Source organism: Protopterus annectens, chromosome 9.part0, assembly GCF_019279795.1.
Source record: "Protopterus annectens isolate FY-2018-M chromosome 9.part0, PAN1.0, whole genome shotgun sequence".
NCBI lineage: Eukaryota > Metazoa > Chordata > Ceratodontiformes > Protopteridae > Protopterus > Protopterus annectens.
The window spans coordinates 33,405,775-33,431,420 of record NC_056743.1 but is presented as its reverse complement, the minus strand read 5'-3'; the positions used below and the strand labels follow the sequence as shown (position 1 = coordinate 33,431,420).

At 42.3% G+C, this 25,646-nt stretch overlaps 1 protein-coding gene across 1 annotated transcript in view; it reads left to right on the top strand.

The window, feature by feature from the left end:
• LOC122811021 overlaps nt 1-25,646 on the top strand; it is a 133,735-nt gene that overhangs the window by 101,032 nt on the left and 7,057 nt on the right. The window contains exon 3 of the mRNA XM_044082536.1: nt 20,986-21,168. Coding sequence (XP_043938471.1) covers nt 20,986-21,168 — 183 coding nt within the window. The remainder of the gene's footprint in view (nt 1-20,985; nt 21,169-25,646) is intronic.

Below are 25,646 nucleotides of genomic sequence, written 5' to 3'. Positions count from 1 at the left end.
TTTTTTCATATTTTGGTAAATAACTTTGCAAGGGAGCACCACATTGTGTGACGTAATGCATCATTTTGAAGACAGTGTTACTCCTTACATCATGGTAAAAGAACTGTGTCTAGGCACTGTACACACGTACAGATATCAGAGTTTGTTTAGTCTTGTACAAATATGAAAATTATACATTTACAATACTTCTCATTATTATGCCCATATCTTTGCGAGGGAGCATGGTGATCACACAAATGATGCATCATTTTGAAGCTGGCATTCAGATGCACAACTTCTACACTGATATGTAGGCTCTGTCTGTTACAGGTGATGAGATATTATGCTTTGTTTATTTATCAGTTATGAAAAATAATATATTAATCATATTTCTGTGAATATCTCTGGAAAGGAACATCACACAGTAATGGTTAAGGTATCATTTTAAAGCTGACATTCATACTAACAAATTACATTCAAATTGTATGTGTCTGCATGGTACATAGACCAAGATATTGTGCTTTGCTTTTCCAAAAAATTAAAAAAATTGCACAATATCAGCATTCCTTGCCAAATATTTCATTATGACTTTGATATCCACTATCAACATTTACACTGTTGGAAAGGTCAGTGTCTGCTGAACAACTTTCGCGTTTACATTTTTAGTGTAGCTCTTATAGTTAAAGAGTTATGAGCATTTGTTTTCTGTATAGTATTACAAATGGATTTTTTGAAAATGAACTCAGGCTGCTCTGTTGTTCCTATGGTGGAATTCAGCAGGCAGCTTTTCCTGAGCTGCTCTGGAGTGAATGAGTTTAGACATTCTTGGTTACTTTTATCAAGTTCATGTTTCTTTTTTGAAAACTTTTTTATGTTTGACACCCTGTCTACACTAAGTGGACATTTATTTATGCTTTTAATGTAATACAACTTTAAATGTGAAGGTATGTCAGTGGATTCAATTAAGGCAGCTGTTTGTAATTTTGTAACACACACCCCTTTTTTGGGTTTTAAATTGTGTTTGATGAAGTTTTCCTTTGTCTGAAGAAGTCTTCCTACTAAGGGAGACGAAAAGCGCTTTACTTTTACATTTTCTAATAAACCTTTGGAGTTTTACACCTGCTGGTTCGGAACCTTTTGGTTTGTTTTTTGACTATTTCCCAGGTAGAGAGGAGAGAACATCAGGAGCTGTCCCTTGGACATGCCTGGGTAATCACTATTTCCCAGATAGACAGGAGAGAACCCCGGGGGCTGACCCTTGGACATGCCTGGGTAATCACTATTTCCCAGGTAGACAGGAGAGAACCCCGGGAGCTGACCCTTGGACATGTCTGGGTGATCACTATTTCACAGGTAGACAGGAGAGAACCCCGGGAGCTGACCCTTGGACATGTCTGGGTGATCACTATTTCACAGGTAGACAGGAGAGAACCCCGGGGGCTGACCCTTGGACATGTCTGGGTGATCACTATTTCAAAGGTAGACATGAGAGAACCCCGGGGGCTGACCCTTGGACATGTCTGGGTGATCACTATTTCACAGGTAGACATGAGAGAACCCCAGGAGCTGACCCCTGGACATGCCTGGATGATCACTATTTCCCAGGTAGACATGAGAGAACCCCGGGAGCTGACCCTTGGACATGCCTGGATGATCACTATTTCCCAGGTAGACAGGATAGATCCCCGGGAGCTGACCCTCGGACATGCCTGGGTGATCACTATTTCCCAGGTAGACATGATAGAACGCTGGGAGCTGCCTCTCGGACATGCCTGGGTGATCACTATTTCACAGGTAGACAGGATAGAACCCTGGGAGCTGTCCCTCGGACATGTCTGGGTGATCACTATTTCACAGGTAGACAGGATAGAACCCTGGGAGCTGTCCCTCGGACATGTCTGGGTGATCACTATTTCCCAGGTAGACAGGATAGAACCCCAGGAGCTGACCCTTGGACATGCCTGGGTGATCACTATTTCCCAGGTAGACAGGATAGAACCCTGGGAGCTGTCCCTCGGACATGTCTGGGTGATCACTATTTCCCAGGTAGACAGGATAGAACCCCGGGAGCTGACCCTTGGACATGCCTGGGTGATCACTATTTCCCAGGTAGACAGGATAGAACCCTGGGAGCTGCCCCTCGGATATGCCCGAGTGATCACTATTTCACAGGTAGACAGGATAGAACCCCGGGGGCTGACCCTTGGACATGTCTGGGTAATCACTATTTCCCAGGTAGACAGGATAGAACCCCGGGGGCTGTCCCTTGGACATGCCTGGGTGATCACTATTTCCCAGGTAGACAGGATAGAACCCCAGGGGCTAACCCTTGGACATGCCTGGGTGATCACTATTTCACAGGTAGACAGGATAGAACCCCGGGAGCTGTCCCTTGGACATGTCTGGGTGATCACTATTTCACAGGTAGACAGGATAGAACCCCGGGAGCTGTCCCTCGGACATGTCTGGGTGATCACTATTTCACAGGTAGACAGGATAGAACCCCGGGCGCTGTCCCTTGGGCATGCCTGGGTGATCACTATTTCCCAGGTAGACATGAGAGAACACCGGGAGCTGACCCTCGGACATGCCTGGGTGATCACTATTTCACAGGTAGACAGGCAAGAACACCAGGAGCTGTCCCTTGGACATGCCTGGGTAATCACTATTTCACAGGTAGACAGGCGAGAACACCGGGAGCTGTCCCTTGGACATGCCTGGGTGATCACTATTTCCCAGGTAGACAGGAGAGAACACCGGGAGCTGACCCTTGGACATGTCTGGGTGATCACTATTTCACAGGTAGACAGGAGAGAACCCCGGGAGCTGACCCTTGGACATGTCTGGGTGATCACTATTTCACAGGTAGACAGGAGAGAACCCCGGGGGCTGACCCTTGGACATGTCTGGGTGATCACTATTTCAAAGGTAGACATGAGAGAACCCCGGGGGCTGACCCTTGGACATGTCTGGGTGATCACTATTTCACAGGTAGACATGAGAGAACCCCAGGAGCTGACCCCTGGACATGCCTGGATGATCACTATTTCCCAGGTAGACATGAGAGAACCCCGGGAGCTGACCCTTGGACATGCCTGGGTGATCACTATTTCCCAGGTAGACAGGATAGATCCCCGGGAGCTGACCCTCGGACATGCCTGGGTGATCACTATTTCCCAGGTAGACATGATAGAACGCTGGGAGCTGCCTCTCGGACATGCCTGGGTGATCACTATTTCACAGGTAGACAGGATAGAACCCTGGGAGCTGTCCCTCGGACATGTCTGGGTGATCACTATTTCACAGGTAGACAGGATAGAACCCTGGGAGCTGTCCCTCGGACATGTCTGGGTGATCACTATTTCCCAGGTAGACAGGATAGAACCCCGGGAGCTGACCCTTGGACATGCCTGGGTGATCACTATTTCCCAGGTAGACAGGATAGAACCCTGGGAGCTGTCCCTCGGACATGTCTGGGTGATCACTATTTCCCAGGTAGACAGGATAGAACCCCGGGAGCTGACCCTTGGACATGCCTGGGTGATCACTATTTCCCAGGTAGACAGGATAGAACCCTGGGAGCTGCCCCTCGGATATGCCCGAGTGATCACTATTTCACAGGTAGACAGGATAGAACCCCGGGGGCTGACCCTTGGACATGTTTGGGTAATCACTATTTCCCAGGTAGACAGGATAGAACCCCGGGGGCTGTCCCTTGGACATGCCTGGGTGATCACTATTTCCCAGGTAGACAGGATAGAACCCCAGGGGCTAACCCTTGGACATGCCTGGGTGATCACTATTTCACAGGTAGACAGGATAGAACCCCGGGAGCTGTCCCTTGGACATGTCTGGGTGATCACTATTTCACAGGTAGACAGGATAGAACACCAGAAAAGGAGAAAAAGCAGGTAACCGAACAACACAATAATACCAAAACCTGCTCCCGGGGGAAAAAAATGCCAATGAATATCCAGTAGTAACCAAGTCGATCTTGAGTCAAAAACACTTGTAGATGTAAAAACACTCCTTTATTAACGCAGACAATTCTCCCAGTTAAACACGTTTTCGTTGCTGAATGCAACTTCCTCAGACATCATACAGAAAGTTTTCACATTGCTTAAATACATTGAATGACCAGCCCTCTAAATAAAACAATTAAGTAATTAAAGCAACAAACCCTAAAAATTCTATACTATAGTGCTGTGGATAGATCAACTAAGCACAAAAAAGCATATATTAACACTACACTGATGTGTTGATAAATAAATAATGATTGTACAAAATTTTATACAAAAATTTATACTCATATTAAAAAATATATACAAAAAATATATGTATATATGTAGAATAAAAAATATATATAAATAAAATATACATTTATGTATTAAGCTGAGGTTGCCTTTAATTTTAAAATAGGCTTGATAGAAATATAATCGTTCAAGCCTGGTTTTTTGTTAGATTCCAGGGAAATTTGCCAAAAAGTTTCCCTTTGTTCCAACTTGGCCTGCCATGGTCCTCCCCTAGGGTCCCTGTATATACTTTCCAGAACAAAAAATTTGTATCTAGCTGTAGGGCATGTGGATATATGTTTGTACAGGGCATTGTTGTTATTTTCTTTTTGTACATCGTACATATGTTCATATATCCTACGTTTGAGACTTCGCTCAGTTTTGCCCACATAATATGCTGGACATTGAGTGCATGTAGCCAGATATATAACCCGTTGGCTGTTACAATTATAATATGCCCTAGCTTTAATCACTCTATTCAGGGCTGAAAGGGTTACTTGTTCGTCATGTAAGATGTGGGAACATTGAACACAAGTCCCACATCTATAGGTACCCTTACGTGTACGTGCGGATTTGTTCTGAGTAGGACCATGTTCCAAAATACTCTTTATGTTTTTCCCTTTACTGTAAACTGTTCTCATACTTTTACCATGTAAATTGGGCAAATCAGTAATTTCTAAAAATGTATTCCATTCCTGGGAAATAATGTCCTTGATGTAACTATAATTGGTACTGTATTGTGTAATAAAAGCTTGCTGAAATTCTAAATTGTTGTCGATGGTGTCCTGGCCTTGAGAAATAATTCCTAAGCCTAGCACCGGGATGAATCTGTCCCTTCTACCAGCCATTACCTGATCCCTAATATTGTAAATGAAATCCTCCGGGTAACCCCTGTCCCGAAACATAATGCTCAATTTTTGACATTCTAATAAAAATTGTTCATCGTCAGAGGTCATCCGTGATATTCTAACGAATTGCCCCTTGACGATGCCCCTTTTTTGGTACATAGGGTGTAGACTTTTGAAATGGATATAGCTGTTAGAGAAAGTAGGCTTTCTATATACAGTAGATTGAAATCTTCCTTCCCTGTCTACACTAAGCAGGACATCCAAGTATTCTACTCTATTCTCGTGGACTTGATGTGTAAATGTAAGAAAATCTGTGGTGGAGGCCAAGTACTCCATAAATTCCTGAATAAGGTTGTCTGGTCCTGTCCAAAAAATACAGATGTCGTCGAGAAACCTATAATAGGCAACCCAGTATTGTTTGTAAGGACTATTCAGTACATATTTGCTCTCCCAAATGGACAGAATAATGTCAGCATATGTGGGGGCACAGTTGGCCCCCATAGCTACCCCAGAGGTTTGCTTATAATATTCACCTGCAAAGTAAATAAAATTGTAATACAAAACAAGTTTCATAAGATTCATAATCAGAAAGTTGTCCCGATTGTTGGCTTTGGGGCAAGATGTAAGTGCTTCATCTAACCATAGCAGACCTGTTTCATGTGGGATTAACGAGAATAGGTCCACAACATCTATGGTCAGGAATTTTAAATTAGGTACCATTAAATCAGGGGTTACTTGTTTCAAAAATTCCCACGAATCTTTAAGTAAATGGTTAGCTTTAGGCCACAATTTCTTAAACTGGTAATCCAGAAACTTGGAAATAGTAGAGATTTTTGAACCCTGGGCAGCCACTATAGGTCTTAAAGGAGGGTCATGTAAGTTTTTATGGACCTTGGGTACTCCGAAAATAGATGGTACCCTCGGTTCTGCGTTGTGTAAAAAGGCATAGGTGCTTTGATCTATAGTACCTATATCCAGAAGATTTTTTATAGCAAGATCTATTTTTTTATAAGCTATATTGATTTCATTAAGTGAAACTATGCTGTATCTGGATTGATTGTTGAGTATACTATTCATTTTACCTTCATACAAAACCTGGTCCATGATGACCATACCCCCTCCCTTGTCCGGATCCATAACTCTAATACTTGTGTCCTGTCTCAAAGTGTCCAACAGTTGCCTTTCAGAAGGGGTTAAATTAGAAGCAAATCTAGTATGTTTACTTTGATTCCTGATCTTTTGTTCTATTCTCATTTCGAGATTTTTCAATTGAGGATGAAGTGGAGGGTTAAAAGTACTAGTTCTGTGCGGATGGTCCTGCCTGATTGGATCACTGTGACCCATAAGGTTTTCCAAGTTAAGTTTTCTAATGAATAATTTCAAATCCACTATAACTTGTGTAACATTACTACTCCTACTAGGGACATATTTAAGTCCCTTGGTAAATAGTTCAAAAAAAGTGTCAGTGATGTGTAAATGGCTGTAGTTGTAAATAGAATAACCAGCTTTTTTACATATGGTATAAGGAAATTCAACATCATCAGTACCACTATGAAATATCTCTATAATATCTGTTGTCTCGTTGGAAGTAGTCTCTAACACCCCTTCATGTTGTTCCTCATGTTCCCCCTGTATGGGGGACGTTCGGGGGAAAAAGGCTGAGGGGTTTTTCGCTGATTGCGAATCCTTTCGGATCTCCTGGGGAGTGGGTCAGCTGCCCATTCATGAAACCTGTCTATTGGTTGTTCACGTTCTTGCAATACCTGTTCTGAATAAGATACTGGTCTATATTGTTTTTGGGTGTACCCTTGGGTAGTAGGTGGCATAGGATATTGACAGCCTTCACTGTATTCTCTGATGTCCCTCTGTAATTTTTTATATTTCCTTTTTACAATAACGTCACATTTGCTGTCGATATCTAGTCTCATTTTATAATATTTCTTTTTAGTTTCCTCAACCTGGAACAAAAGATCAGTAGTCACAGCTTCATTATATTTTTCAATGTCCTTGTCCATGACTGGGTGATCACTATTTCCCAGGTAGACAGGGTAGAACCCCGGGAGCTGACCCTTGGACATGTCTGGGTGATCACTATTTCCCAGGTAGACAGGATAGAACCCCGGGAGCTGACCCTCGGACATGACTGGGTAATCACTATTTTCCTCTAGACAAGTGAGTTTACAAGTTAAACTATTCTCAGAAAAAGTAATTTCTGTGAGTTGTATTTTCCCATTGGACCTTAAAGAAAAACTCCTATAACTTTGGCATGGTACTGTCAGAACAATTAGCTGGAAAGTAAAACTTTATATTAAATGCAATACATTTGTCTGTGGGTGAGAAAGCTGGCTCAACACTTAATTTGTCCCCCTTTCCAAATCCTATTGTTCTAGGTTACATAAAACAGCTAACATGCACCAAGTTGAATTTTGTATAAAAATAGAATTTATTAGCACATAAAGAAATGATTAACTTAATTTTGAGTTGGCATCAGTTAATAAAACTTAACTTGCTCTACAAAAAGAAAGTCAGAAAAATATCAAATTGTTCGCAGTACTTCCTGGAAGTAGGGTGAGGCATACAACATACCAAGTGGTTAAAATTTCAAGGGTCCAGTTTAAAGTCTTTCGGTCTCGTTGGGCACCGTGGAATACTCCTGCATTCTCTGTTCACAGTCTCTTTGGGGAGATCCACAAAAAAGGTGATGTTTTTGTACATCCAGTTACTGGATTCAAATACTATTTCCATGGAAGAGCTATTAAGAGCGCCAACATTGTTTACATAGCCACTTGCATGTCCTGTCCAGCCTATTACATAGGCAAAACCAATAGAGCTTATAAAGAATGGATTCTATGACACCTATCTGACATTCGTAACAGTGTTGAGACCAATGCTTTTATGAGCATATTCAAAACAACAAAACACACCAGTTTCATTTTATGGCCATAAGAATGTTAAGAGAGAATTTGAGAAGGGGTGATGTACGTAACAATACTGAATTACAAGAAACTAAATGGATTATGGAACTCAGAGCTGATCGTCCACCTGGTCTTAATGGTGTTATCCCCCTTAAGCCCATTTTAAAAGCAAGAGGCCTTGTCAAGAAATGCAGTTGATCTAATGTAACATGCTGATTGCATCACGGACTTGAGTATATTCGGGCTATGAATTCTGCTGTCTTACTTTCTTTCCCTTCATATAAGGAGAAGGCGTTTTTAATCATACAGTTGATTGGTTACTTTGGTCTTGCAATTACTAATAGATATTGCCTTATGTACATTTGAAGATATTTTTCTTGATCGGCTGGTTGCAACTGTCACTGTGCACAGTCACTTGATCAGGAAAATAAAGAGTTCCGCTAAGAAACAGAGCCTCTTTACTGACAGAAAAGAAAAATCATGCTATCATTCAGGAAGGCCTGCATCTGAGTCAGCATGGGCATCGTATTTTTCTCCTTAGTGTCCTTTTGCTTCTACTGGGTGTTTTCATTGTCTCTTTTCCTCGCATGAATATGAATAGTCACAGTCTAATTTATATTGGAAAACAAGCTCCCTGACTAGGAATAGTCATGACTTGGTTCCTATTGGCGAAATAGCTTCCTGATTAAAGATGATTGGTGCTTTTGTTATGCTAAATAGCAGGTTCAGTATGACTAGTTCATTGGACCAGCTTGTTCCTGTTTTTTGTTGATAGGTTCTACAGTGATTCTGAATGAATTTGAAACTGGCATGCTCCTGATTGGAAGAAATAGTTTCTGATAGTCTCGTATTGGTCATCTTGATATGCTAAATGGTTGATTCAGTTTGAGAAGCTCATTGGTCCAACTTGTTCCTGTTTCTCGATGATCTTCTTCTCTTTTGGCTCTTCCCGTTAAGGGTCACCACAGCGGATCATCTGTTTCCTGATTCTTGATGATTGGCTATTACTCCTTTTATAAGAAAAATTGTTGGTTAATGGGTGAGGATCTGAAGATGGTTTTTACTGAAAGCGCTTATCCACCCCAGCACTTTGTTGTATGCTACTTTTTATTATTCGTATTAAATAATTTGTTTTTTAAAGTGACGTGTTTGTCTCACGACAGCCTTGGTGGTATGTCTCATCTTTGTTCCTGCATTTTCTTCACTTGCTGAGACTACCTTTGGTAACATAGCATTTTTTTGTTTTTATATACTTCATGGCTCATGTAATTTAATGTAGGTAAAGTATTTAATACTTAAACTGTTCCGAACAATATAATGAAAGGTTGTCAGGAAAAATAAAACATACTTTACTAAACTTTGTTATAAGAAGACAGTACTGTTTTGCTTTTATTTTTAGTGCAATGTCTGTTTTAATTGCATTAATTTTAGTAGGTGTTGCAGCTCTAGAGATATGGATTGTCTGGTTGGTGTTGTAATGCTTTTCTGCGTACAAAGCTGAGGAGATATGGATTGCTCAGTGGCTGTTGTACTGGTTTTCATTTTTTAAAGCTGAGAAGATATTGATGGGTTAGTCACTGTTGTTCTGATTTTGTGAGGAGGAAATTCTTCAAAGCAGTCTTTTGTATTTCCCAGTTGTGTTTCGCGCTACATATATTCTACTAAATATGCCTGAAGATGGTGATGTGCAGTCCCTTGTTTCTTGTTTCTCCACTTTACTGATCCCCACGTTCTTTCTATATGTTGGGTATGCACTCCAGTGTCTGGGCTAACAAAAGCTGAACTTGTGGTTGACTTTATCATGGGTGAAGCCAGATTCTTGTAGTTGTTTTGTTTGATATGCTTTCCAGGAGTTTGAGTAAATAGTGCCACCTTCTTTGATGTATTCCCTTAATTTCTCAAACAATGTGGATGCAATTCTATCTGGCACTTTTACTACAAATGTTTCTCTGTCTCCCTACAGATCCCTCCAAAAATCCACTGCTGAGGGAGGATACAACCAGCATTATTTTTCCGATGACTAAATAAACTTTCATCAATTTCCACTATATGCCCTGGCCCTCTGATCTGTTTCTTGTCTTGTTTCTCCAATTCCATGGCACATACATCCCTTAAATAATTAGTCCAGTCGATGACAGTCTTGTCAGCCATATCCAGTTCTTCATGACAGAAATTAATTGTTGTTAACTGTTTGCACCAACAGATGAAACGAACAGCAGTTGTAAAAGTTATCCTGTTGCCTTCAAAAAAGTTACCTTCACGAACTCCAGTATGTTGGTAGTATTTGTCAGAGCTGTACTTCCAAAGTATTTGTTTCCCGTAGTATATCTCCATTGCATGTCCTGGACTGCATTCCTTAAAACTGGCTATAATTCCATACTGCTGTAATAGTTGAATTGCTCCTTTGATATGTTTGGTAAATCCCACAAACGCATTTTTAGTGAACAATAAGTAAAGAACTGTACAGATAAAACCATAAGTAACTATATGGCTTTCAAAAATCTGTTTACTACAGCTATGACAACATTTGATGGCACGAGAAAAGGAATGCATATGAAGTAGTATGGGACATGCTTAGATGACATGAGATGCTGGCGGTAAAATGGGAAACCTATTTTCAGCACTTATTTTCTCAGCAGTTTGAGTGGTAAACATTCCTAAAACTTACAGACATTACAGAAAACATGTTATTAAACTTTACAAAAGTTTATTACTATTTCTTTATGTAAACAGAAGCAAACAGCATTACTGCGAAAATCTGGTTGCGATAATACGGAAGTATCAACTTTTTATATCCACTGTATGTATGTATGTATATATATATATATATATATATATATATATATATATATATATATATATATATATATGCATATTTTATATACTTTATATATTTACATTAACGCACAAGCAAGTATCTGAGATGTGTGTGTGTGTATTCATATGTATGTGTGTTACCCCCCTTTGCTACTGGTCAAATATAAAGTGGGTGAGGTTGCAACTCGGCAATTGTATTTGCACAGGTTGCAACTCATCATTTGATGATTTGCATAGAAAATCATTGCAGTCGCTGTTTATTTTACAGTGCCATCAGTGATCACAACAGTTTGCACTTTTCTCCAAAACGGTTTGCCTGTGGTGTTATTCATACGAGAGGGTAGCCTGGAAAAGGCACTGAATAACCCATAAACTGCCATACATGGTAGAATGTCTTAGAACTGCTTTAATCAATTCATTGAGTGGACCCTTCATTATCAAACTGCGACAAGGTCTCTGGAACCGTAGATGTGTTTTTCTTCAGTGGTGGTTCTGGGTCATTGGAGGTTTGTGGGATCCTGACTAGACTACAGCTCCAACACTTTACATGTGTTCGATCACACAGGTTGTTATCCTTCACCTGCTTAAGGATCAACGTGTTGAATGACGTATCCCAGAAAAAAATAGAAAAGATGCATAAAAACCGGCTGTAGCTTTTGAATGCAGTCCCAGTCAACGGGTCCACATTCCTTTTTTTCATGTTGCAGACTGTGCAGGGCTACTTTTCTTCCTGGCTTCTGTCATGCGGATTCTTTCCTACATTTCCATGGCGATATGCAGATGATGGAGTTGAAGAGACAGAATTGCCTCTTACTCTTGTTTGCATTATGTAGTTTTGCCACTGCTGGATATCGATTACAGTGCCATAGCTCTGATAAGGAAAATGCGTTGACATGTAATGACTTAGTCTCCTACATAATGTACTGTAACAGTAAGATTTTATTTGCAGAAAAATATGAATCTATTAGAATTTAGCATTTTATTTCTATAAAAAGACATGTTAGTAATCACTACCACTTTTTTAAATGCCTTTATTGAATTATCACATAAGACCTAGGCACACATACATTAACAGAAAAGAAAACAAAACCATATTAACCTTTTTTTCATTTACATACATTATATTCCACATTTTTTCTTCCTTTCCTTATAAGTATCATCAGTCCAACATTACATAAGTCGTATTCCTACATTCCCTTAAACCTCACTCCTCCTCCTCATAAACCTTATTCTGCATGTATTGTTTCAAAAATTTAATTTGTTTGTAATTTGCTCCTTCGCTTTATAAAGATCCCTCTTCCAGTTCTTTTCTCTCATTTACAACATTAAGTACTTCTAATATGGTTGGTTTTGATTTCCATTTTCTAGTAATTTCTATTTTTGTTTTTTGGCAGCCAACTGAATTAAACTTAATAAGACCTTACTATAAGTAGGCAATTCAGATCCCATGTCCCAGCTCAAAGGAATCATTTCCTTAGTTAAAGCACCCCCCCCCCCCCAATAATTATGGCAGAGTACTCTCTATGGATTTTTTTAAATCTGACACCCAATTAAACTCCCAAAAAACATATTTCCAGTTGCCTTCTTTTTCCCAGTCACACCCCTAGCATTTGCTATCTACCGGAGGAAAAATATTTTGAAGTTTGGTTGGGATATAAAAATACTTACACGAGTGTAACAGAACCAAGACGCTATCCTCCAAAAAAAGGAAGCAAATCTGGTGGTTCCCCCGCCATAAACAAACTCTACAACAGAAGGAAGAAATTGTTGCAAAAGAGAGTAAAATCCCACGAGTGGAGGAGTTCCCTGGTCAGCCTTAGCAAGAAGCTGAGATCCCTTATAAGATCCTCCAAAGCTAGCTATGAAAACAAGATTGCCACTGATTCTAAGGACAACCACAAAACATTATATAGCTATGTCAAGAATCTCAATGGCAGCACTCAGATCTGCTCTGAGTTACAGCACAATGGCACAAAAATTACAGAACCAACTGATATTGCCAACATCCTGGCAGATAGGTTCAGTGCTAACATTACCCCCCTCTCACCCCCTAAAGGGCCCATATCTATACAGGAAGAATGCAGAGTCCCTGTAATCACAACTTCAAACGTAAAAGCAGCACTCTCTAAAGCCAAAAACACAGCATCCATGGGACCGGACAACATTCCAGGCTGCATTTTACACGAACTTCAGAACGAACTGGCTCCCCACCTAAGCACCATGTTCAATCATAGCCTCACGTCAGGCTGTGTGTCCACTGAATGGCACACAGTAACAGATGTTCTTTGTGTTTCACTGTTGCAGTCATTACATTTGGGTTATCTGCTTGCAGGTAGCCCTCAGTCGGCCTGATTAACAAAGTCTTGGGTCCTGCCTCAGTTGCTGTCCCTTCTTCCATGACGTCAGGTCGTCAGGGGTATAAAACATGCAACCGACGCCATTACATCAGTCTTTCTTGCCGTGCGGTGCCCGAAGCAGAAGCAGTTTGCAAATGCCGGTCGTCTGACTCCTGAAATTTTCGTTTTCGAGTTTCAGAACCAAAGTCTTCAACTAAAGCTAAGTACCCCATTGAGGAAACTTTTTCTTGCTCCTTACAGATGTCAGTAAAAGTTAATAATTGCATTACTTGTGGAAAGCAAATGCCTCAAAGATTTTCATTCGTACTGTATTCCTTGCCTAGGCCCTGACCACGACGTACCTTGCTGCTGGTTTTGTGCTTTATTTAATCAGCGCACTGTCCGTTACCGGTATATTTTTACCTCTAAATATTTCGGTTCTTGGTTTAATTATCCAGAAATGTTGTCAGTTAGCCATCCGACTACTGGGATTCTGAAAAAACACAAAGATAAAGACAGAGACAGGCTGCTGAGGTCTAAAACTGCCGACGACACTTCTCCTAAGCCAGTCGCCAGTTCGCCGATACACAGTGAGGCGCTTTCGAAGCCCCTGATACCCGCTACTTCTGATTTGCAGGTCTCTACTGAGACCCATTCGGAGTCCGGTATGCCGCGAGATGCTTCAACTATGGAACCTGCGGATGTCTCTACCTTGGATGGGTCCAGAGCCGCTGTGCAGGCACTGGCTTCTGAGGGTGTATTCAGGCCTACGGATTTGCATATTAAACCGATGCCTCCTTCTTTACTTAGGCCTAAATCTCGATCCATACTGAAAAAAACGATGCCTAAGCCACATGTTCAGACCTCTATGCCTAAACAACAAATGATAAGAATGGCTGAAGATCTAATAACTCTAATCAGGGGTAGCCAAACCCCTCCTTCTAAGAGGCCTAGGACTGAAGTTGATTATGAATCTTCTGATCAGGTTTCTGTTTTTTCTGATTCTTCTGATGATCTGCATTTGCCCTTATCTACTTATAAAGATTCTGATGCAGAGGACTCCATTCCCTCTGCTTCCCTTCCTGAGGATTTTTTTTTGGGGGGGAAACCTTACATACTCTAAGGGAGCATTTCCACTGGGAAAGTCAGGATTTTTCTGATTCAAAAAAGAGGCTTAGGGATTTCCTTCTTCTACCTAACCATAGTCCTTTAGCTATTCCTCCTGGACTAGACATTGTTGACAATGATTTTTCGGAATCTAGTTTGGCCCCTGATTCCCTGTCTCCTTCTCCCAGAAAACCTGACAGATACTACATGGTTCCAGACTCCCACAAGTTCCTTTTTAAAAATCCTACTGCAGATCCAGAGACTATTTCACAGGGGCCCAAGAGCATTAAGGCTTCTACTGCTAAAAATCCTACCCCTTCTGATAGAGACTCCAGGGCGCCGGATAGATGGGGTAAGAAGGTTTACACTTCTGCAACCTTGGCCATTAGGGCTTTAAACTGCCAGTTTCATATGTTAAAGTATCAGCAACATGTTATTGGACTGCTTAAATAGAAAATTATGTTGATTCCTGACTGTGTAGAAAATAAAAAAATACAGGATTTAATGCATTCTGCTGAATAAGTTGGAAAACATGCATTGCAATGTGGTTTTGATTCATTAGAGGCCTCTTGCAGGGCTGATGTTACTGGGTCTGTGCTCAGAAGGAATGCATGGCTTAAGGAGCAATCTTTGCATGATCATGTTAAAGCTAAATTGTTGGATGCTCCTTTAAATCAGAATCGCCTGTTTGGCAACAAGGCTGAGGAAGTTCTTAAAAAGATGAAAGATAAAGCTAAATCGATGCAAACTGTTAATGATTTTTTTACAAGTTCAGCCTCCTAGATTTAGTAGGCACTGGCCCTCTAAGAATTGGTCCTTTCCAGCCCCTTCCAGGTCTTCTCAAGCCAAACCCAGACACAGCAAAACCCCCAGGTTTTAGTCCCAGGGGACACACAGAACTAAACAGTGGGGGGCCTCCACTTCCAAATCTGGGAATAATAAGACCCCCCCCATGGTAAACTATCTCAATGACTTCCTTTTAAAATTTCCAAGCTCTTATCAACTGACTGCCCCTTTGGGGGGAAAGATTGCTCTTCATGCAAAGAATTGGGAACTCATTACCCAGGACAAATGGGTTTTAAATATAGTGTCCCAGGATACAGATTTCGTTTACGCATGTTGCCAACACCAAGTGGGTGGCCGGACCTACCCCCAAATCAGTGGGCAGAGGCCCAAAAACAAGTACTTTCTCTCTTAAGCATGGGGGCTATTCATATGGTACCAGAAGAGGAAAAGGGACAAGGTTTCTACTCAAGACTTTTCCTGGTACCCAGAAAAGACAATTCATGGCATCCTATCCTGGACCCGTCTACTCTAAACACCTTGCCTATGCCTAGAGTTCCTTTGGTGGGCAGAGGCCTGCCACCAAACAAGGGACTACCTTTCACACCACTCCCTGCCACCCAAACCCTAACAACAGATGCATCAGACTGTGCATGGGGGGCTCACCTGGCAGGGAAATGCATTCAGGGCAAATGGAACCCAAGTCAAATACACCTGCATATCAATCAAAAAGAAATGTTAGCTGTACAGAATGCTCTGACAGCCTTCAAGGACCACATTCTTCCAGGACAACTAATGGTAAAGACGGACAACACCACTGTTATGTGGTACATGAACAAGCAGGGGGTACACATTCTTACCCCCTCTGCAGGCTAATCATGGCATTGTGGAACACAGCCTTGAGCTACCAAGTGCACCTACAAGCTCAATTCCTGCCAGGAAAATTAAATACACTGGCAGACAGACTAAGCAGAAACCTCATGGACCCACACGAGTGGGAACTGGAACTAAGGATTTTCAACATGTTGACAAGCAAATGGGGGAGGCCAGATATAGACCTGTTTGCCTCTCCCCAGAACTACCAATTGGACAAATTGTGCACAAGGACTCCCCACAAACAAGCCTGGAAAGTGGATGCTCTGTCCTTTAGCTGGAAAAATGCCTTCCCCTCTGTGCCTCTGCTCTCCAAAGTACTGCTAAAAATCAAACAGGACAAACCAAGGATGATTTTGATTGCTCCAGACTGGCCGCACCAACACTGGTACCTCCTCCTGCATAGTGTGTCATGGTTATCCCCATGGCACCTGCCTCAGACTCCTTCCCTGTTGTCTCAGCAGGAGAACCATATTTTGCACCCTCAGCTTCTAACACTGAACCTTGCAGCCTGGCTAATTACATAATCCCTACTTTATCATCCCTCAGTAAGCCTGTGATGGATATCATTTTAGAGGCAAGGAAGCCTAGTACTAGAAAATTTTATACTGAAAAATGGAAAAGATTCTGTGCCTGGAACCAAGCTCAAGGGATGAGCACAACAGTGCCTAATTTACCTAAGATTTTACAATACTTAACTGAGATGCTTCACAAGGGCCTGTCTTTTTCCTCGGTTAAAATCCATGCCTCAGCCATTTCAGCTCATTGTAATACAGACCTTCCGCTCTTCTCTCATCCACTGATCAAGCAGGTCCTCAGAGGGGCCAGAAATTTGAGACCACCCAGGAGAGCTCCAACCCCAGCCTGGGACCTTAACTTTGTCTTGGAGAAACTCACTCTCCCTCCTTTCGAGACAGCTGCTACTGCAGACTTAAAATTTATTTCTTGGAAAACAGCTTTCCTTTTAGCAATCACTTCAGCTAGAAGGGTATCTGAATTACAGGCCCTTATGGCAGTGGAGCCTTTCATCATATTTCATGTGGACAGGGTGTCTCTCAGAACCAATCCATCTTTCATGGCCAAGGTGGTATCCAGTGTGGCTCTTAATCAGTCCATTCATTTGCCAACCTTCTTTCCCAATCCACACAACAAAGGGGAACAGATACTGCATTCCTTAGATGTGCACAGACAACTTAGATTCTACTTGAACAGGACTAAACCTCAAAGGAAATCTGAACAACTGCTTGTAGCATTTGCTGCAGGGGTAGAGGGGAAGGCTATTTCAAAGCAAACCATTTCTAAATGGATAAGCAATTGCATTCATTTCTGCTATAAGCACCATGGAAAACCTATCCAACAGGGGATCAGACCTCACTCCACCAGGGCTGCATCTACCTCTACAGCCTTTCTCAGAGGCATCCCTACCAGGGACATCCCAGAAGCTGCTACCTGGAGTTCTGTGCATACTTTCATCAAGCATTATCATTTGACAGTTTTCTCTAAATCCAGAGCTGGCTTTGCCACTGCAGTCTTGCAGGGTCTTATAGCTGGCCCTAATGCTATCTAAATTCTTCCTCCCAACCATAGCTTTGGGAATCTACCCAAATGTAATGACTGCAACAGTGAAACACGAAGAACATAGTACAGTTGTGTACACTTACCATAAATGTAGATGTTCGAGTGTATTCACTGTTGTAGTCCTGGTTACCCTCCCTCCAGCCCCCTAACTTCCTTTAGACTATACCTCTATTTTCCTTTACTGTGCTTAAAAGCCTTTTTGGTGTATTTACTTTTTTTGTTGGAGGTATATCATTGTACTTTTTTATTTAATTGCTTTCCATTAGGGGGGCACCTGACATCTGGGGCAAGAAAAACTAATGTAATGGCGTCGGTTGCATGTTTTATACCCCTTACGATCTGACGTCATGGAAGAAGGGACAGCAACCGATGCAAGTCCCAAGACTTTGTTAATCAGGCTGACTGAGGGCTACCTGCAAGCAGATAACCCATATGTAATGACTGCAACAGTGAACACACTCGAACATCTACATTTATGGTAACTGTACTTTATCCCACTCCACAAAGGGGGAGCCACCACTGATCCTGGGAACTATCACCCTATTAGCCTGACGAGCCTGGTCTGCAAGGCTATGGAACGTATAATCATAGAATTCATAAAAAAAGACATTGGTAACCTCCAAACTCTGGACCCCACCCAGTTTGGGTTTGTGAAAGGCAGATCTTGCCTCCTAAACCTGGTTGACTTCTTTGAGGCAATCACCAAAGCCGTAGACTAGGGTAAGGTGGTTCACACAGCCTATCTTGACCTCGCCAAGGCTTTCGACACCATCCCCCATTCTGGAATTATAGCTAAACTCACTAAACTAGGTATAAATACCTATGTCACAAGATGGGTTGTCAACTGGCTCACTGACAAAACCCACACTGTAAAAGTTGCAGACTCCAAATCTGACCTCAAACCAGTGACAAGTGGAGTACCACAGGGTTCAGTCCTGGGACCTCTCCTGTTTGTTATCTACTTCTCTGAAGTATAAGCTAACACAGAAGGCCTCTGGCTAACGAAGTTCACAGATGACTACAAACCAGGAGCTATAGTTGAATCCCCAAATGATGTGGACATCCTACAGAAGGGCCTCACTAAGACAGATGCCTGGTGTCAGAGCCATGGCCTCAAGCTCAATGCCAAAAAGTGCATTGTTATCCCCATTGGTAAAAACTCTGTACCCATGAACTACCACATAGGCGGCAGTCTTCTTAATACCGAATGTGTGATAAGAGACCTTGGGACCCAAGTGGACAGTAGTCTCTCCTTTGATAATCACGTTGCCACAGTAGTCAGGAAATCCTTCTACATGGCACACCTTAACATAAAAGGGTTCTCATCCAGGAAAAAAAGAGGTCATTGTTCCCCTCTACTCGACACTCACACCCATTATAGAGTCCAACGCCCCTTTTGGAATGTACCTCACAAGACATCTGCAGCAGCTGGAAAGGCCACAGAAGCACCTCACAAAGAGAATTACTGGCCTCAAACAGATGCCCCTTACTGATCATCTCAAAAAACTCCAGCTTTACTCTGTAGCATATCACCTATTCTGAGGTAATCTCTACCTAACATAAAGCTATGTCAAACCCATAGCTGTTGGACATGCTACACCTAAAGAAATCCCAATTCCTCCGAGCTACACGCTCTAGGGACCTAAACCTTGTCACCACAATAAACAGGACATGCTGGAGGGATAGATTCCTGTGCAAGAGACTTCCCATACTCTGGAACAGGCTACCCATCTATGTCAAGCAAAGTTCCTCATTAGCACTCTTCAAGAAAAATCTTGATGAGTTGATGGGAAATAGGAAATACACCCCGGGGATCATGTCTGTGGCTCTGCTCGACAGGGGCACAGGAAATTAACTTTCTTGGGTTGGCATAAGCCAGGGAACTTTGTTGGCTAGGCTTGCATAGGCCCTTAGGTCGATAGCCTAGTATCTACTTATGAACATATGAACCTATGCAAATATTTCCAGGCACAAATCCTAAACCTTCTCGATTCTGTTGAATACTTGTGAGTCGTACATATGCTAGCCCATTGTTCCCTTTTAAATTGCTTTCCCATTCTCTCTTCCCAACCTTTTCTAACCTTGTCTGCTTGATTACGATAGTTATCATACAATATTTTATATGCCGTACTAAATATTCCCCTTTTAACAGCAACTTCTTTTATAGATTCAACTGCAAAGGTCTACCAGCATAGGTCATTCACTTAGGACTCCCATCTCTTTCTCTTTGCTTATTCTCTGATATCGGTCACTGACAGATTCTCTGATATCGGTCACTGGCAGATTCTCTGATATCGGTCACTGGCAGATTCTCTGATATCGGTCACTGATAGAGAAGGTAGTCATTAACCTGCAGTTCAAACTACTCCTTGGTCTCACCCCACTCTATGTTTCCCCCTCTAGTTATTTGCTCCTGACACCTTGGTTCTTCTGCTAGTTTTCTCCAGTAGCTTCCAGCCCCCTTTTGCCTATTTGCTGTCCCCCTACTTGCAGTCATTCCTATCAGCAAACTCTCCTTTCTTCATTCACGTGTTGGCTTAGTTCTTACAATACTTTATGCAACTTTCTGTATTGTGGTTATTGTTCTCAAGGATCTGCATCCAACCCCCCCCTATGTCTTGACCCCCCCCCCACTTCATCATCACTTTCCACTTTGAATTACAACTTCCTGCTTGTGTTGTGTATATGAGCCTTGACTGTTGTTGTTGTTGTGTCTTTCGGCTTATCCCGGTTAGGGGTCGCCACAGTGGAACTCCAGTCCGCTAATGTTTAGTAGTGGATTTTTACGTGACGAGTTACCAGCCCTGACGCACAACCTTCAACGAAGGCACGCTCATTCACGCATGCCTCCACACAGAAGACGCTCTAGCTGAGAATCGAATGGGACAACGTCTTGCTGTGAGGCGACAAAGCTACTGCAGCACCACTGACTGTGTAGCTCTAAAATATCACTTCAAATCTGGTAATTCTAAACTATTTTTTCTGCTGGGAGGATCGACTTCTCCTACTTAAACTGTTTATGTAGCATGTCTATCTTGCAGAAAAAAGCAAGTATCTTTGCACAACACCATAGGTAGGTACAGCTGTTCAACATGATTTAAAATATTTACCAGTATTGTATAATGCACAAATAAAACACAACAGATTGTAAACTTAGGGACTTGGCTAATGTGTCGCATCTCTGCAGCACCTCACATTTAGAAATGTTTCTGTAAGTAATGAGTTAACATGGATTGTAGTTTGAAATATATTTTTGGTTTAACATTTTGAACAAATGCTCAATTGCCTTATCTGTACAGCATTTACTGACTGTATAACAAAAATGTCTAGGTTGTTTACAATGTTCGTCTGCTTAGTAGTATAAAGAAAGGATGCTGATGGAAAACTCTGTACATTAGTGATGTCTTTTCTTTTGTAAATCAAACCCTGTTTTTCTTCCGTGTTTGTATAACTGCAGATCAAAGGCCGGAAGGAATTCATTGTGTTTGAGCCACAAAGCAGTGCTGCATTGTATGAAGGACACATCCAGGAGGCTTTGCTGGACTTTAACAAAACCTCAAAAACCTTCCAAAGAAGAAAGGTGCTGGACAGCACATCCATGGTGATGTCACCTGTGGACATACTCAGGCCTGACTTCAAGGTAAAACAGCCAGTTTTGTTAAAAGACTATCAGTCTAAAATTAGTTCAGAATGTAAAACAAGAAAGGCTTATGTGATTGTATCATAAGAACAGCAAGGAAAGGCAGTTTAGAGTTGCACCTTGAAGCCAAGATAATATCATACCTGGGGTTTTAGTGCACATAATAGTTGGGAGTGCATTCTTTTTAGCCTGTTATACCAAAGTATAGCCAAACAATCCGTTTGGCAATACAGGAACTGGAAACTCTAAAGGGTGACAATGCTGGAGCCACACAGTCTTGCAGTACCACTGAAGTTCTTTCAGATGAAGTGGATCATGGGGGTGGTAGATGCCATGAACCCCAAGGTTCTAAGAAATTCCCATGCAGGAATGGCGGAGGGGGAGCAGAGACTGGAAGTAAGCTGTTAAGGACAGAACTTTAGGAGATGGGAGAGAGGCCAGCATTGGAATGGTATGAATTCTGCAGCCCAGAAAAATATGGTCTTGGGAAGGGGTCAGAACTGACTTCTTGAGATTGATAGGGAAATCCAGACTGTTCTGGAGGAGCATGATGAAGTGGTAGATCCTGACCCAGCTGGAACTGGACAGAGCCTGTAGAAGTAGGTTGTCCAGGTATGGGAATATCTGGACTCCCCAAAGCCTGCAGAAGGCTACCACAGAGGAGAGACATTTGGTAAATACCCTTGGGGCTGGAGAAAGACCAAATGCCAAGCAGAGAACTGAAATTGAGAGGAAGAACCGGAAAAATGTAAAATCTTCCTGAGAACAGGATGGATGAGAATATGAAGATATGTATCATTCATGTCTAGAGAAACTAGAAATAAATGCCTGAGAAAGAAAGAGAGAGGGATCAGAGTTTGGAGGGAAAGCATCCTGAAAGAGGGAACATTTAGAAAGGTGCTGAGATAAGACAGGTCAAGGATAAGTCTCCATGACCCTTCTTTTCTGGGAACTAGAAACATCCTGGAATAGAACCCTGTTCCTTGTCAGGATAGTGGAACAGAATGAACAGACCCAATTGTAATGATTGCAACAGTGAAACACAATGAACGTCATATGTTCTCTGATGAACTCACTCAAACTTCCAAGGGTCAAAAGCCCCTTTTTCCGGACACATCTTTCTCCATCTGACATGAAAATCCTTATGAGGTATTTGCTTCCCACGAGAAATACAATTATTAACTTTTTCTGACATCGGTCTGGAGCAAGAAAAAAGTTTCCCCAACGGGGTATTTAGCTTTAATGAAGACTTCGGATCTGAAATTCGAATTTGAAAATTTCCAGAGTAGGCCGACCGGCACTTGCGAACTGCTTTTGCTTCGGCACAGCGTGGCAAGAAAGACTGAAGAAAATGGCAAATACCTCATAAGGATTTTCATTCTTACTGTATTCCTTGCCTAGGCCCTGACCACGACATTGCTAGTTGTCGGTTTTGTGATAGATTTAACCAATGCACTATTAAGCGTCGGTACGATTTTGCATTTCATTACGTTGGCAGAAGATTCAATTATATAATGCTGTCAGATAAGCCAACTACCGGAGTTTATAAAAAGCACAAAGAAAAAGAAAAGGACAGGCATCCGAGGTCTAAAACCGATGATGAGGCTTCCGTTAGGCCTGTCGCCGGTTCTCAGTGAGGCGCTTTTGCAGCCCCTGATGCCCGCTACCTCAGAGCCACAGGCCGCTTCCGACTCCCACGTGGAGCCGACTAGGCCACTGGAAACTCAAGGTACTGGACACTTGGAAACTGTTCCCTCAGATGGGTCAGGAGCCGCTGAGCAGGCATCGGCTTCTGAGGGTGTTTTCAGGCCTAAACAATTATATGTAAAGCCATCTTCAGCTTCAAAGGCAAAGACTAAAGCTCCTCTAAAGGCAAAGAAACAAGTACAGCATTCTCCTGGACAGGCCTCCATGCCTAAAAACAGATGCTTAAAATGGCCGAAGACCTAATTACTTTGATCAGGGGTTCCCATCCCCTCCTGATAAGAGGCCTAGGCAAGACATAGAATATGAATCTTCAGATCAGGTTTCCATTTCTTCTGATTTCTCTTCTGAACAGGAATATTCCCTTCCTCCCTATGAGGATTCTGATTCTGAAGAATCTATCCCTTCAGCCACTCCTCCTGAGGATTATTCTTTTGGTGAGACCCTGCATACTATGAGGGAGCATTTCCATTGGGAGAGCCAAGATTACTCAGAATCCAAGAAATGGCTCAGAGACTTCCTTTTATTACCCCAGCACAGGCCCCTTGCTATTCCTCCTGTTTTAGACATTGTAGATGATGTATTTTCAGAATCCGGTCTGTCTCCTGACTCTTTACCACCAGCTCCTGTTAAGCCAGACAGATACTACAGGGTTCCTGATTCTCAAATTTCTTTACAAAAACCCTGCTGCTCACCCAGAAACTATTTCTCAGGGTCCCAAGGGGGTCAAGGCTTCCACTGCAAAAAACCCTATCCCCTCCGATAGGGATTCAAGGGCCCTGGACAGATGAGGGAAAAAGATTTATACTTCTGCGACCTTGGCTGCAAGAGCTTTAAATTGTCAGTTTCATATGCTTAAATATCAGCAATATCTTATGTCACAGCTTAAATAGAAAATGTTGATAAATTCAGAATGTGCAGAAAACAAAGAAATGCAGGATTTATTGCATGCAGCTGAACAAGTGGGAAAGCATACTTTGCAATGTGGTTTTGATTCTCTAGAGGCCTCCTTCAGGGCCGCAGTTACAGGCTCTGTCATTAGGAGGCATGCTTGGTTAAAAGAGCAGAATCTGCCTGATCATGTTAAAGCAAAACTTTTAGATGCTCCATTACAACATGATACCTTGTTTGGTGTTAAAGCAGAAGAGGTGCTGAAGAAAATAGAGGACAAAGCTACATCTGTGCAAACAGTGAAGGATTTCTTACAGGTACAGCCTCCCAGATTTAGCAGGAACTGGCCTACAAAGAATTGGTCCTTTCCAGTGTCAGACAGGCCACAAAGAGGCAGATCACAGCCCCAAGGTTCATACAGCCCTAAACAATGGGGTGCTTCTACCTCCAAAAGCGGAGAGGATAAATCACAGCCATACAGGAAACAGTCTCAATGACTTTCCCCTGCCAGCACCAAGCACTTATCTTCTGGCAGCTCCTTTGGGGGGGAAATTAGCACCTTTTTCACAAAATTGGCACATGATCACCCAGGACAAATGGGTCTTAAATATTGTATCTCAAGGCTACAGGTTCCACTTTCACACCCTGCCAAGGCCAAATGGTATGCCAGACCTGCCACACAATCAATGGGCAGAGGCACAAAAGCAAGTTTCATCCCTCATGGACATGAGAGCCATTCAGCAAGTACCACAGCAAGAGCAGGGACAAGGATTTTACTCAAGACTATTCTTGGTACCCAGAAAGGACAAAGCCTGGAGACCAATACTGGACCTGTCTATCCTAAACACATTCCTGGATATTCCAAAATTCAAAATGTTAACTCTGCAGCAGCTTCTGCCCATGCTGGGCAAGAAGGCTTGGCTTGTGACTTTAGACCTAAAGGAGGCATGCCTGCATGTCCCAATCAGACAATCATGCAGAAGATACCTCAGATTTATAGCTGGCTCAACGCACTACCAATTCTCTGCACTGCCCTTTGGCTTATCTACTGCGCCCAGGGTCTTCACAAAATGCCTGGCACCAGTAATTGCATTTTGCAGACAAAGATGAATACAAAATATATCCTTACTTGGACGACTGCCTCATTCAAGCAGAGAACAAGGACATCCTACTACAGCATCTGGCATTTGTAAAAAGATTACTAACAGGTCTAGGGTACACAGTAAATGAAAAGAAATCAAAGCTCATACCCTCTCAAGAGATAATATTCCTGGGTGCAAGCTTAAATACAACTGCCCAGATGGCTTATCTCACACCAGACAAACACAGACAACTGACTACTTATTTCAAAATGTTGGCAACAAGGACCCAGTTATCTGCAAGAAAAATTCTGCAGGCTTTGGGCTTCATGGCATCCTGCATACTGCTAATTCCATATGCAAGACTGCATATGAGGAAACTTCAATGGTATCTGAAAAGTGTTTGGGCTCAACATTGCCACAGCCTGGAAACAATAATTACCCTCATTACCTGCCTGCAACAGGAGTTTTGATGGTGGGCAAGAGCCTGTCACCTCAACACAGGGCAGCCTTTCACCTTACCCACAGCCAGGCAGACATTGACAACAGATGCATCAGATTATGCCTGGGGGGCCCATATGGCAGGAAGATGTATTCAGGGCACATGTTCCACAAGTCAAATGCATCTACATATCAATCAAAAAGAGATGCTAGCTGTTCAGAATGTCCTGACAGCCTTCAAGGATCAACTTCATCCAGGACAACTACTGATAAAGACGGACAATACTACAGTCATGTGGTACATAAACAAGCAGGGGGGCATGCATTCCTACCCCCTCTGCAGACTAGCCATGAACTTGTGGG